General features: G+C 58.3%; 1 protein-coding gene across 1 annotated transcript; it reads left to right on the top strand.

Moving 5' to 3' along the window:
- The first annotated feature begins 11 nt into the window (after positions 1-11).
- SLC16A5 (solute carrier family 16 member 5) lies at positions 12-10741 on the top strand. The gene is made up of 5 exons (XM_006145833.2): positions 12-730; positions 1923-2160; positions 4156-4299; positions 6419-7228; positions 9375-10741. The coding sequence occupies exons 2-5, from the start codon at positions 1962-1964 to the stop codon at positions 9620-9622; spliced, it is 1401 nt and encodes a 466-aa protein (XP_006145895.1). The 5' UTR covers positions 12-730; positions 1923-1961; the 3' UTR covers positions 9623-10741.
- The last annotated feature ends 2170 nt before the right edge of the window (positions 10742-12911 follow it).

The raw sequence follows: 12911 nt of genomic DNA, 5'->3' as shown, positions 1-12911 counted from the left end.
GGGGAGGGGACAGTAGGGACCGGTGAGGGCGTGACACTGGGGCAGCACAGTGAGGGATCAGGTGGCGCCTGTGGCCTATTTGCGGAGGGAACAGAAGTCCTGCAAGGGGCAAGAGCCAGTTACTGGAGGAGCCTGTGGCAGGTATGGCCTGGATCTGGCACCGACCAGGAGGAGGCCAGGCCAGATCTGCAGGGCCACATGTCCCATGTAGGTCCCGAGTGGGAGGTGCTCCCTTCCCTGCACATGGGGTCACTCACGCCCTGAGGGTGATGAAGGAGACTCTCACCTTGGCAGGGCTGGGGTCCTCTGGGAGGGAGGGCTGTCAGAGCCAGGAAGGGCGGTTTAGACTGGATCTAGCTAGGTACTGTGCTAAATTGGGCCTCGGGGGAAGGTGTGGGGTGCTGGGCTTGGCAGGAAGAGGGAGTTTCATGTTTCTGGTAGTTTCCGGAGTTCCCATGGATCTTCCCGGGATCTGGGGCTAACTAAGGGGAGGGAAGCCGAAGGAACAGCTCGTGGGACCAGTTGACTCAACTCAAGCCCAGGCTGGGTCCTCCCACAGCCGGCTGCTGCTGGAACCCTGAGTGCCAGCGAGGTCTGAGGACAGGGCCGCAGCCGGGACAAGGTGTCAGAGAAGCACCTGAGTTTCGGGAGGAGGCCCTGGGACGTTGGAGAATTGGTCATGGCAGCTCTGCAATAGGAGGAGTGGCCTGGGTGGTGACGCTGAGCTGAGGTAGGACGCTACACCTTTCTGACCCAAACACTTGAGTGTGTGTGTGTGTGTGTGTGTGTGTGCGCGCGCGCGCGCACGTACGCATGCGTGCCAACTTCGTACCTGTGTATCTGTGTGTGTATGCCTATATGGCATGGGTGTCCCTGGCTTGCCTGCCGGTGTTTATGTCAGGGTGTATCTGTGTGCATGTATGTGTGTGTCTCTTTGTATGTCTCTGCACGACTGTGTCTCTGCGTATGTGAGCTGTTTGCCTGCATACCGTGTGACTGTGTGTGTCTCTATTTGTATTTTTGCGTGTGCCTCTAGTATATGCGCCTCTGTTTCTGTGTCTCTGGACATTTCTGTGTATGTGCGTCTACATAAATGTATGTCTTAAAAATGAGTTTGTGGGGGCCAGTAGATGGCGTGGTGGTTGGGGGTGCTGGACTCCCACATGGCCGGCCACGGTTTGAGTCCCGGACCTGGTGGCTTGCTTTCTCACTTTTCCTCTCTCTCACTCTCACTCTATCCCTCTCTGGTCAAATTAAAATAAATAAAGTTAAATTTTTTTAAAAAATGAGTTTGTAGGGGCCGGCAGTTGGCACTGGACTCCCACGTGGCCGATCACAGTTTGAATCCTGGGCCTGGCGGCTTGCTTTCTCGCTTCTCTCTCTCTCTTTCTCTTACTCTGTCCCTCTTTAGTCAAATTAGAAATAAAGTTAAATTAAAAAAAATTCTTCTAAAAAGATGAGTCTGTGGGCCTGCGTGTGTCTGTGTGGGGCCGTGTGCACGTGCCTCCCCGTTGCTGTGCTGTGTGCGCCCCTGTGTGGCGGGCAGGCACCAGGAACCTGACCTCGCTGTGGCACTGTGAAAGTCTGCAGCCGTGCAGGACCTGAATGGTTGAAAAGGCGTCTGCCTTTGGGGGCTATGACTGGGCCAGGAGGTCCCACCTGCTGGCTGCCGAGTGACGTCACAACTAGGACGAATTCCACCCGCTGCCTTGTGGCACGGATTGCCACCCGCCCTGCCCCTCCTGCCAGGCTGGCTCTGGGAACTGGGTGAAAGGAGATGCCAAGGCCAGAGTGCGGGCCTCTGGCCACCTCCCAGGGGGTGGTGACACCTGGTTCTGGGGTAAAAGAAAGGCCACTCAGGGAAGGTGGCAGGAGAGGGCCAGTACTGCTGGCCACCAGGCTCCACTCTGTCCCCTACCCAGGCAGTGGTTGCAGTGGCGCGGAAACATCACCAGTGAAGGATGCCCCGGGCCCTGGAGCATGCAGACGGCAGTTGGGCCTGGGTGGTGCTGCTGGCCACCCTGGTGACACAGGGCCTCACCCTGGGCTTCCCCACGTGCATCGGCATCTTCTTCATGGAACTGCAGCATGACTTCCAGGCCAGCAACAGCGAGACTTCCTGGTTCCCCTCCATTCTGCTGGCGGTGCTCCACACTGGGGGTGAGCCGCCTGGGGAGGGGGTGGGGCATGATGAGGCTCAGGTGGGCTGGAATCCTTCTGGTACATTCCCGAGATCTCATCTGACCTCAGCAGGCTGGCCCTGGATGGAATCCCGCTGGACTAGGTGACTCCGGGAGCCTGGGCTGGGCTGCAGGGGGGGAGGGGGGAAGATTGCATAGGCCCCGGGGTGTGGGGCCTGGAACTACAGGAGGCTTTAAATGATTAGTATTTCGGAGAACCCTCAGCCAGGGCTTTAGGATGGTAAAGGGGACTTGAGGAAGATGCCAGGAATGGGGGAGGGCAGGGAGAGAGCCCCATCTCTTCCTGGGGCTCCCTGCAGAGGCGGGGTGGGGCAAAGGCTGGGGTGTGCCTCCCCTGCTCCTGGCTCCCACCTATTGTGGGTCTCAGAGGCCTCTGTTACCTAGATGGCTCCTTGAGGAATGTGACTGCCTCACCCAGATCCCAGCAATAGGACAGGGTGGGAAGGTCCTCCCCAGTAGCCCCGGTGCCAGGACCTCCCCTCGGCTGATCGGGGAGTGCCAAGGAGACCTGGGAGTGGTGCTGGCCCGCGGGACCCATCCCACGTGTGTGTTCGCCTGCCTCAGCTGCCCCCGTCTCCCTGGCTACGTCCTAGCCACGTTCCACCTGGCACTAGCAGCCTGCCTGTTATCCCAGGCCCTCCCTCACACTGGGAGAGAGGAATGGCTCCCGAATCCAGCCTCTGCGAACTGGGCTCAGGGCAGGGGAGAAGGCCAGGCCAGGCCTAGACTTCAGGCCTGCGAGGTTGGGGCAAGGAAGGGGACTCCCATGCAGCTCCTTCTGAGGCAGGCAGAAGGAACTGAGGTATGTCCCCAAGCCCCTGCCACCACCCCTAGCTGGCACACCAGCATCTCAGTCAGTGTGGGATTCCTGCCTCTCTCACACACACGCACACACACCCCTTAGCCTGTGCTCACTCAGGGTACTGTGGACACTTCAGACTTGCAGGCTGATCCTAAGTACTCCTGCCCCCACATTTTCAGAGGCAAGGAAAGCAGGCAGCCAGGGAGCTGGCCCACATCCCAGACACACCCCCAACTCCATGACTCAAGGTTTTCCCAATGTCACCTTCTGTAAGTTAGGCAAGTGTCAGGGGTGGGAAGGACGTGTGGGTCAGCGGTCATGTGCACTCCACGGCCCCGCCTGTCCCCCTGCGGCTGCAGACTACTGGTCGCCAGCCTCTGCTCCATTATTCTGAGGAGGGGCTGCTCATTTTCTCTGTGACACCCAAACTCGCTCTGGCTCACACATGTTCCCTCTCCACCCCAGATGCACACACATGCACACACAGGTGTGCACACACACGTCTCGTACACACCCGCTCTCCCCGTCCCTTTGGCTGTACCCTGAGAAACCTGGAGAAACTCCATCGTGCGCTTGGGGGCAGGGCACGCAGAACGGGACCTTGCAAGGCGCCCAGGCGCAGCCAGCCCGGACTGGCTCCTTCCACCCAGGGAGAGGGCTGAGGAAGCAGACAGGCGGGGGGCACTCCACACGGAGCCAGTCAGTGTCCTAGGACTTAGGGGGTGGCTGGAGGTGTGGAGGAGGGGAGAGGTGTTCAGCCTGACTTGTTCCCAGAGGCCAGAGCGAGGGGTGTAGAGGCCCAGGCTTCCCCAGCACACAGGCGGCACATGGCAGGAGGGCCACGGCCAGCCTTTCTGAGGATGGGACTGGGCACGCCATGATTCAGACGTCTGAGACAACACACCCCCCGAGACAGGCGCTAAGCAAAGGGGTATCCAGACCAGTCAGGAACCGACCCCACATCGCCCCGGTGGGACCGGCCTCAGTGGCTGTGGTGCAGGGCTGGGCCAGCCCCTCTGCTGTGGGGGCACGTGGCCAGGTGGTGGCAGCGTGGGGACCAGAATCCAGGGCCGGGGCCCTCTGAGTCACCCGACACAGTCGTGGCTCCCCCCACCCCACACCGACCCACCTGCTGGCCGCCTCTTCCCACAGGGCCCCTGTGCAGTGTCCTGGTGGAACACTTCGGCTGCCGAGTGACGGTGATGCTGGGCGGCGTGCTGGCCAGCCTGGGCATGGTGGCCGGATCCTTCTCCCGTACCCTTGGCCAGCTCTACCTCACAGCAGGATTCATCACAGGTGACTATAACACCGTCTTGAGCGCTTTGCAGTCCCCTGAAACTGTCCCCGCAAACAGACAGTGAGAGTGTGTGAACATTTCTGACGGGACAAGCAGGAGACAGGATGGGTGACGTAATGGCGTCCTGGCCCCCGTTAGGGCAGCGTTAAACAAGTCGGGTAAATACAAGGACACTCGCTGCAGACAAAGCCGCGTAGGCAGGCAGGGAAGGCCTCGGAGAGAGGTTTGAGCAGAGACCTGAGGGAGGTCGGGGGTCCTGGGGAAGCCTTGAAGTTCAGAAGCAGCAAAGGGACTGGGACATTAGAGGGGCATGAGCAAGGAGATCGAGGAGGCCGGGCGGAGGCCGGGTGGAGGCCGGGTGGAGGCTGGCTGGGCTCCAGTGAGTAAAAGGTGCAGGCAGAGGGGCCAGTGCCATTATCCAGCAGAGTCATGGAGCCCCCCAGCTAAGGGGCTGAGAGCGCACGCAGGGCTAGGCCAGGAGAGGCAGGACAGGTCCAGGGAGGCAGTGATAGCTCACCAGGTGTGAGGCTTGGGACTGCACGTGAGGTACACGAAGAAGAGCCAGGAGGGTGACACCAAGGTCCTTTGCCCTGAGCCACTGGGGAACTGGAGTGGCCACTAACTAGGATGGGGACGCCAGGACGGGAGCAGGTGTGGAGAAGGTGGGAGCTCATCCGGATGTGTCCAGGCTAAATTCAAGGGCGAGGCCCCAGGCCAGGTCATGGGATGAGTCAGCACGTACTGTCACTAAGGGAGTGAGGGTGGCCTGAGGGCCGAGCCTGGGCACTGCGGCGTCAGAGCTCTGGGCAGGTCAGAAGGGGAATGGGGAAGTGTGTCAACCTGCCGATGGATCAGATAAGGAGAGGGCCAGGCCTGACCCTTGGACTTGCCATTGGGAGTTGTCAGGAAAAGCTAGTGCGATGCAGTTGGGAGTGAAGGTCTCCCTGGAACAGGTTTGGAAGAGAGGAGGAGGAGAACAGGAGGCAGAGACAGACGAGAAACATGCCCAGGAGGGCTTGTGGGATCAAGGGGGCTTTTTTTTTTTTTTTTTTTTTTTATTTGCCAGAGGGCACATGTACTCTCCAGAGAAAGAGGGAAATGACCAATCCCTTCTCCATTGCTCACCTCTTCCGGGATTTGGGGATGCGAGCACATGCACCTGGTGTGTTTCTCAGAGCCACGAGATCTGGGACTCGAACCACATGGTTGGCCATGTCAGAGCCAGCTCCCTAATACCAGGCCATGCTGGCCCATTTTTGTTTTCTTTTTCTTTCTTTCTTTCTTTCTTCTTTCTCTCTTTCTTTTTCTTTTTTTTGTAATGGAAGAAATAACAAAGAAGGAAACCGATCTAGTAAAGAGGAGACAAAGACTGATGGAGGGACACTGAGGAGACAGGGTGGAAGTGGAGGGTAAACTGCTGGGACACGCATCGGCACAGGCAGGAAGGCCACCGGGCCTGAGGCTGGGGAGGTGGGGTGGGGTGCACCGAGGAGGAGGAAGGGCGATGGTCACCCATCGACGAGTAAACACAGGAGCCGTAGCAGCATCGCGGGCAGCCCGAGGGCTGGCTGGGCGAGCTGTCCCTCCTGCGTGCTCTGCTGGCGGGTGGGGAGCTGGGGAGGCCCCTCTGGGAGGTGGCATCGGAGCTGGGATGGGACTGCACACCCTGGGGGAGCACTCGACATTCAGACAGAATGGCACCTAAGAACATCCCGAGGTAGGAAGAACTTGGCGTCAGGGGTGGAGAAAGCTGGTGTGGCTTGATGGTGGTGAGGGACAGGCAGTGGCCTGATGGCATCTAAGCTGGGCCGGAGCAGACCGCACGGAGCCTTCTGGGGCCCAGGAAACGCCCTGGATATTTTCCGAGTGTGATGGAAGTCTTTGGAAGGTGTTGAGGGGAAGGGACTTAATCCTATTTGGGCTTAAAACCACTCCGGTGTAGTTCTGAGAACTGGGTGCCCCTGGCCGCCATGGGGGGTACTGACAGGGAGGTGACAAGACACGCTGATTCCTTCTTCAGTCCCTGGGCACTGGGTCTGGGCTAGAACCGTGGAGCCCACTGCGGGTGTGGGGGGAAGCCCCAGAACACCACCAAGCTGGCCCCGTCTCGCACCGCAGGCCTCGGCATGTGCTTCAGCTTCCAGTCGAGCATCTCCGTGCTGGGCTTCTACTTCGTCCGCCGGCGGGCGCTGGCCAACGCCCTGGCCTCGGCGGGTGTCTCCCTGGGCATCACGCTCTGGCCCCTGCTCTCCCACTACCTCCTGGAGGACCTGGGCTGGAGGGGCACCTTCCTCATCTTTGGTGGGGTCTTTCTCCACTGCTGCGTCTGTGGGGCCATTATGAGGCCCGTGGCCACCAACATGGCCTCTGACACCAAAGAAGGTCCCCTTCTGCCCCCCAAGACACCTGCCCGTGGCTGCCTCGCGGCGTGTGGTCACACCATTCAGCGCCACCTGGCCTTCGACGTCTTGCGGCACAACTCAGGCTACTGCGTGTACACGCTGGGGGTGATGTGGATGACCCTGGGCTTCCCGCTGCCGCACGTCTTCCTGGTGCCCTACGCCATGCGGCACGGGGTGGACGAGAACCGGGCGGCCCTCCTCATCTCCATCATCGGCCTGTGCAACATCTTCCTGCGGCCCCTGGCCGGGCTGGTGGCTGGCCGGCCGGTCTTCGCCAGCCACCGCAAGTACCTGTTCAGCCTGGCGGTCCTGCTCAACGGACTCACCAACCTGGTGTGCGCGGCGTCGGCCAGCTTCCCGGTGCTGGTGGGCTACTGCCTGGTGTACAGCGTGTCTATGAGCGTCATTGGCGCCCTCATCTTCCAGGTCCTCATGGACATTGTCCCCATGGAGCGTTTTCCCAGCGCCCTGGGCCTCTTCTCTGTCCTGGACGGCACGTCTGTGCTCATCTCCCCACCGTTGGCAGGTAAGGCCCTGGGAGGGCGGGCGGCCAGGTGTGCCCGGTATGGCCTGGAGGGACAGGGTGGGGAAGGGCAGAGGACAGTCTGGATGGATGTGGGCTCAGCTTACAAGAGCAAGAACTTGGAATCTGATTTTCCAGGCACCCCGGGGGACCATATAGCCTGGTCCCTAACTGGCACTCAGAGCATGAATAGTTAAAAGCATGAATTTGGGCACCAGGCCCACCCGAGCCTGTGTCCCTCCCTGTTCCTCCATTTTCTTTTTTTCTCTTCTTTTTTTGTGGAGAGGTTTTTGCTATAGGGCATGTGTGTTCGCCAGAAAGACACAGAGACATAGAGAGACAGAAAGCGAGAAATCACCCCCTGGGGGGATGGCCACGCCGCAATCCCTTCTCCTCCATTCTCCTCTCGGGATCTTGGGCACACACACACATGCCCAGCATGAATTTAAGCCACCGGGTCTGGGACTCAAACCACAGTCGGCTACATGGGAGTTCAGTGACATAGGCTTTTCGCCAACTGCTGGTCCCCCTCCGTTTTCTTATTGGTAAACCACCTCGGAGGCTCACTGCGGGGATCCCAAGTTATGAAGAGCTTACTGGCAAGAGCTGTGACGTGTTTGCTGTTGTTCATGTCCTGGTTCTCCTACTTCCCGCCTGTGGCACTTGGACAAGTCATGTTCCTCCTCCGAGCCACCATGTCATCTGCAAAATGCAGACGAGAACACCTGCCCTAAGCATTTACTCACAGTGCCAATTGCAGGCTGTGCATGGCTGGGTGTGAAGGTTCCCATCCTCTCGGGGCTTACCTTCTCTGTGAGGAGCTGGGAATTAAAGCAGACACGTCTGTGACCACAATGGGGACTTATGTTGGGAGGAATGGAAGGAGAGACCCACTTGAAAGTGTGTCATCCGAGTACCTGAGGACAGATTTGCAAAGCGCTGGTACTGGGGCCAACAAGAGACAGCTTGGGCTGGTGCTAGTTCTGGTAAGACAGAGGAGGCAGACTCCAGCCAGTGGGGAGTCTCCCCACCGTGTGGTATCGCAAGTCCCTGTACCTGAGGGAGTTCTCTAAGGAAACAAATGAAAAAGGCTACCCAGCAAGGGCATGAGGGAGCTGGGAGGTGGTTGAGCAAACAGCCCAGCTCCGCCCACCTTCCTCCCCTCAGTGCCTGCCACCAGGGCGGGGCAGTCATGCCCTGTTCTCCTCTGGTGGAGGACTCCCTGCCCAGGCAGAGTCAGCCTAGCACTCCCCTCCTGTTCAGTGGGCCAGCAGGTGGCACAGGTGGAGGCAGTTGGACCCCACATGGCCAACCCTGCAGTTTGTCTCCTGGACCTGGCGGCTTGAAGAAAACACGTGGGACGCATGTGCATGTGTGCCCAATATTCCAAAAGGAAGATGGAGAAGGGATTGTGGTGTGGCCATCCTCTTAGTGGGTAATATTTTCTTTTCTTTTCTTTTTTTAATTACTTTATTTAACTTTGTCCATTTATTTATTTATTTATTTATTTATTTTGGGGGGGTTTGCTATAGGGCGCGTGCGCTCGCCAGACAGAGAGAGACAGAGAGACAGAAAGCGAGAAATCACCCCCGTGGGGGGATGGCCACGCCACAATCCCTTCTCCTCCATTCTCCTCCCAGGATCTTGGGCACGCACGTACACGCACCGGGCGTGAGTTTAAGCCACCGAGTCCGGGATGCGAACCGCGGTCAACTATGTGGGAGTCCAGCGACATAGCCATTACGCTAACTGCTGGTCCCTATTTATTTATTTTAATTTGACCAGAGAGGGCTAGAGTGAGAGAGAGAGAGAGCTGCCAGGTTTGGGACTCAAACTGCAGTCGGCCATGTAGGAGTCCAGCACCCTCAACCACTGTGTCACCTGCCAGCCCTGCTGGGGAATAATTTCTAATTCACTCGCTCTCTCTCTCTCTCTCTCACTGTGTGTCCCCAGCATGTGCCTTCTAGCAAAAACTAAAACTAAATAAAAATTAAAAATATACTCATTTATTGAGTGGACACTGGGTGCCAGCCATGATTCTTGACCCATCAGAGTCAAAAATACAGTCCCTGCTGTCATAGAGCACACGGTTCAGTTGGGGAGGCTGGGCACCCCTGGGCAGTGACCTAACTTGTTCCCTGTCCCTCAGGGCTCCTCCTGGACACCACCAGAAACTTCAGCTATGTCTTCTACATGTCGAGCTTCTTCCTCATTTCCGCTGCCCTCTTCATGGGTGGCAGCTTCTATGCCCTGCAGAGGAAGAATGGGCCAGGCAGGCAGGCCAAGGCTGGAGGAGCCATCGCAGAGGCTACCTCGGAGTGCAGTCTCACCCTGGAAGGCAAAGACAGTTCCAAGAAGCAGCAGTACCCTGAGATCATGTATGTGACCAGCGTCTGAGTCCCAAGGGACACGTGTGATGAGCCTCTGAGACCTGAGGCCAGTGAGTGCCAATGCCTCAGCCCAGGATTGGCACCTCCGGCTGCGTCACCAGGGGCTGGAGAGAAGGGCAGCCCAGGAAGCCTGGGTCAGAAATTGCCCGGACTCTGCAAGCTGGGCCTCAGCCAGGAGCTGGGACCTTGGAGGCTGGCTTCTGACCACTTAGTGTCCTTGCGACCAGCAGCATCCAGGAGCAGGCCCTCCTGTTTCTGGAGCCCTGGAACTTGGGGCCTGGAAGGCGGGACTGGCACAGCCTGCTCGGCTCAACGACTTCCCTCTGCTGTCCTCCAACTCCACACACCAGGCCTCAAGCCCCACCAGATGTCTTCGACGTCTTCTCTTTGCCCTCTAGAAGGCTCTGAAGAGCTCACCCTCCCTCCAGGTCCCTGCTGCTCCCTCTTCCCAACCCTGACCCTTGGGGTGGCCAAGGCCAGGGTGTGACCACTCCCCTACAGGTTGTTGGACCTCATGCTGACCGTGGCCGTCAATCATCCGGATGCAGGCCTGGGAGGTTGAAGGTCCCAGCACTTGTGCTGAGAGCAGGAGAGGAACTCCCGGCTTGGGTCCTTGAATCAGTGCAGTCTGAGGGGACCCCCGCAATCTCCACAGGGCCTGCTCTAGCTCTTCCTCCCTCCTGTGCCCACCTGTGTCCTTGAAGGGGAAGATTAGTGCTGGGGTCTGGGGAAGGCTGGGGAGAGGAAGGCATGCAATGGTGGCTAGAGGACCACTGTGACGATGGGGCTGCTGTCTGTTCCCCTCCCCTGTCCTCCTGGGTCCCCTCTTCTCCCTGCTGCTAGAGGTGTCGACCCTGGGTAAGTAGCTGGCTGGGCCAGCTGCAGTCCACTCTGCTCCCTGGTGGTCTGAGTCCATGGCCTGCAGGTCAGAACCAATCCCACAGTGCGGGCGTCCTTCCCTGAGGTCATCATCCAGGGGCTGGCTGTCATCAGCCCAGGCTTGCCCCAGCAGGATACCGAAGGAATGGGAACTGGGAACGCAGTCTGTTTGGATTACACACAAGAAACATTGCCTCCAGCAGGTCATAAACTCCGTGAACCAATAAAGCTAGAAAACAGGCTTGGAGTGAGTTTCCCCCTCCTCCTTCCTCTCGGCTTGGCAGGAGCTGCTCTGGCTCAGGAGAGCTGCTCTGCTTTGACTCAGGCTCAAGCCAGCTCCAGCAAGAAAAACTTATCAGGGGGATCCATTTTGCCTCCATCATCCAAGACCAGTCTTCCTCTTGCACAGGTCCGCATGAATAAGCATCCTTGGGGATGGCCTGTGTCCTCCAGTGCCCCCTGGTGGGCACAGGCGGTAGTGCAGAGGCCAAAGCAAAGGACTCGCCGCTGACAGAAACCAATTCACATTTGACTCTTACCATGATGTGGGCAAATTGTTCACCACCTCCAAGTCTTGAAAAAACTTAGTCCAGATCAGTTAAAATATCTTTCCATTAGAAGTCTGACTCTCGCTAGGGACCAGCAGATGGCGTAGTGGTTACATCGCTGGACTCCCATTTGAGTCCCAGACCTCTGGTAGCTTGAAACTCACACTGGGCACATATGCGTGCATGCCCAAGACCCCAGGAGAGTGGAGGGGAAGGGACTGTGGCCTGGCCATCGCCCCAGGTGGTGATTTTTCACCTTCCCTCTCACTGTCTCTGTCGCTGTCTCCAGTGAGTGCATATAGCTTAAGGTAAAAACCTATGAAAAAAAAAAAAAAAGGGAAAAGTCTGACTCTGTGAGTATCCTAAAGACCCCCATTGTCCCCTGGCCCCTTATCCAGTCCGCTACCTGGCTGCACCCTAGCTGTTGTTTGGAAAGGAAAATGTTAGCACACGTTTCACCTGGCCCTGCAGACTTCACCTCACTTCAGGGGTAGGTAGGTGGGCTTTGATACATTGTGTAACCCCTTATAGGCCCAATTTCTGAACATTTAAGGGATAAAATTGTCAGCCAACATTGGGAATTTTGACACCATCTTCTCCTAGCAAGAATCCCAGGGTGGAGTCCCTTCAACAAATATTGATTGAGCATCGACTGGGCAGAGAGGAGTAAGACCTGGTCGCTGCCCTCAACACAAGACCAACAACTGAGAATTCTTTCCCAAAGAGGGGCACCCCTGAGGTTCGGGGAGGGGATAAGGCAAAGGAGGGAGGGTGGGGTAGTCCGTGTGACTCCAGAACCCACTCTTGGCCCATGACCCGGGAATCCTTCCGGCAGCTCCTGGTCAGAAGGGTGGAGCTCACTTGTATCCTGGCCCCCAGAGTCCTGCTGCTCCATCCAATCTCTTGCAGAGAAGCCCCTCTGCCACTTTGGGCTGAGATACACTTCCTTGGCCAGTGTGTCCCCACAGAAGCCAGACGTCCTGGTGAGAGGCCTGGGGCCCTCACTGAACATCCAGGGTACCCAAACACCCAGCCAGACTACGATCAAAACTCCTGCCCCAGGACGTGTGCCTAGGGCAGGGGCTGACCACAGGGACCCTGAACCTTGGAGGTGGGGCCTGCTTCAAACATGGCTGCACAGGCTGGAGTGTGGCGGCCAGCCTGGCCACATCCAGGCCCAGGGCTGAAGGCCGCGCAGACCTTGCTCTCAGAAAGCTCACAGCCTAAATCTCCCTACCCTACATTTTCAAGCACAACGGGAGCATGAGAAGCCACACGACTGGAGCGCTGCTTCCTGAGACCAGAAGAACCTGGGAAGCTACGAGTAGGAATCGGCCAAAGGGCTTCAGCATCCAGGGCTCCATAACCCAGGAAGCCTCCAAAGCGATACACTCGGGTGAGCGCCATCCACCCAATAAAGAGCTATAGGACATGACCCAGTCGTGATTTCTGGCCAGCAGTGGTGAGCTCAGGCTGGGGAGGGAAGGGGTACCAGGATCCCCTGGCTTTTGGGTAAAGCTGCCCCGACCTTCGGGGCAAAGGACCAATGGCAGCGCGAAGAGACACAGCCACTGCTCCAGAGGTGTCCCGGCTGGAGGAGGCTGAGTCGTGCAGCCCCCCAACAAGGGCAGAGGGTCTGGAGGTCTGGAGGTGTGTCTATGTCCCCCAACAGGTTCCCCCCGCTTTTACAAGCTCCCGAGGGTCCCAGAGTTGCTCCTCCCGGTAAACCCACTGTAGCACCTGCCTTCGCAGGGCAGATTGCCAGGCCGCGGAGGTAGGGCGGAAAACGTGCTGCGCACGCGCTCCGAGGACTCAGCAACGGCCCCGCCCGCCCGCCCCTTCCGGCACCTGGGGGCGGGGCTAGCGCGG

This window comes from Tupaia chinensis, unplaced genomic scaffold (genome assembly GCF_000334495.1).
Source record: "Tupaia chinensis unplaced genomic scaffold, TupChi_1.0 Scaffold000159_1, whole genome shotgun sequence".
Lineage (NCBI taxonomy): Eukaryota > Metazoa > Chordata > Mammalia > Scandentia > Tupaiidae > Tupaia > Tupaia belangeri.
This window is presented reverse-complemented; position numbering and strand designations above follow the sequence as displayed.

Coding starts and splice junctions, on each gene's coding strand:
- SLC16A5 (XM_006145833.2), top strand. CDS start 1,962: ATGCCCCGGGCCCTGGAGCATGCAGACGGCAGTTGGGCCTGGGTGGTG. Junction 2,161..4,155: donor GGCGGTGCTCCACACTGGGG/GTGAGCCGCCTG, acceptor CTCTTCCCACAG/GGCCCCTGTGCAGTGTCCTG. Junction 4,300..6,418: donor CACAGCAGGATTCATCACAG/GTGACTATAACA, acceptor CTCGCACCGCAG/GCCTCGGCATGTGCTTCAGC.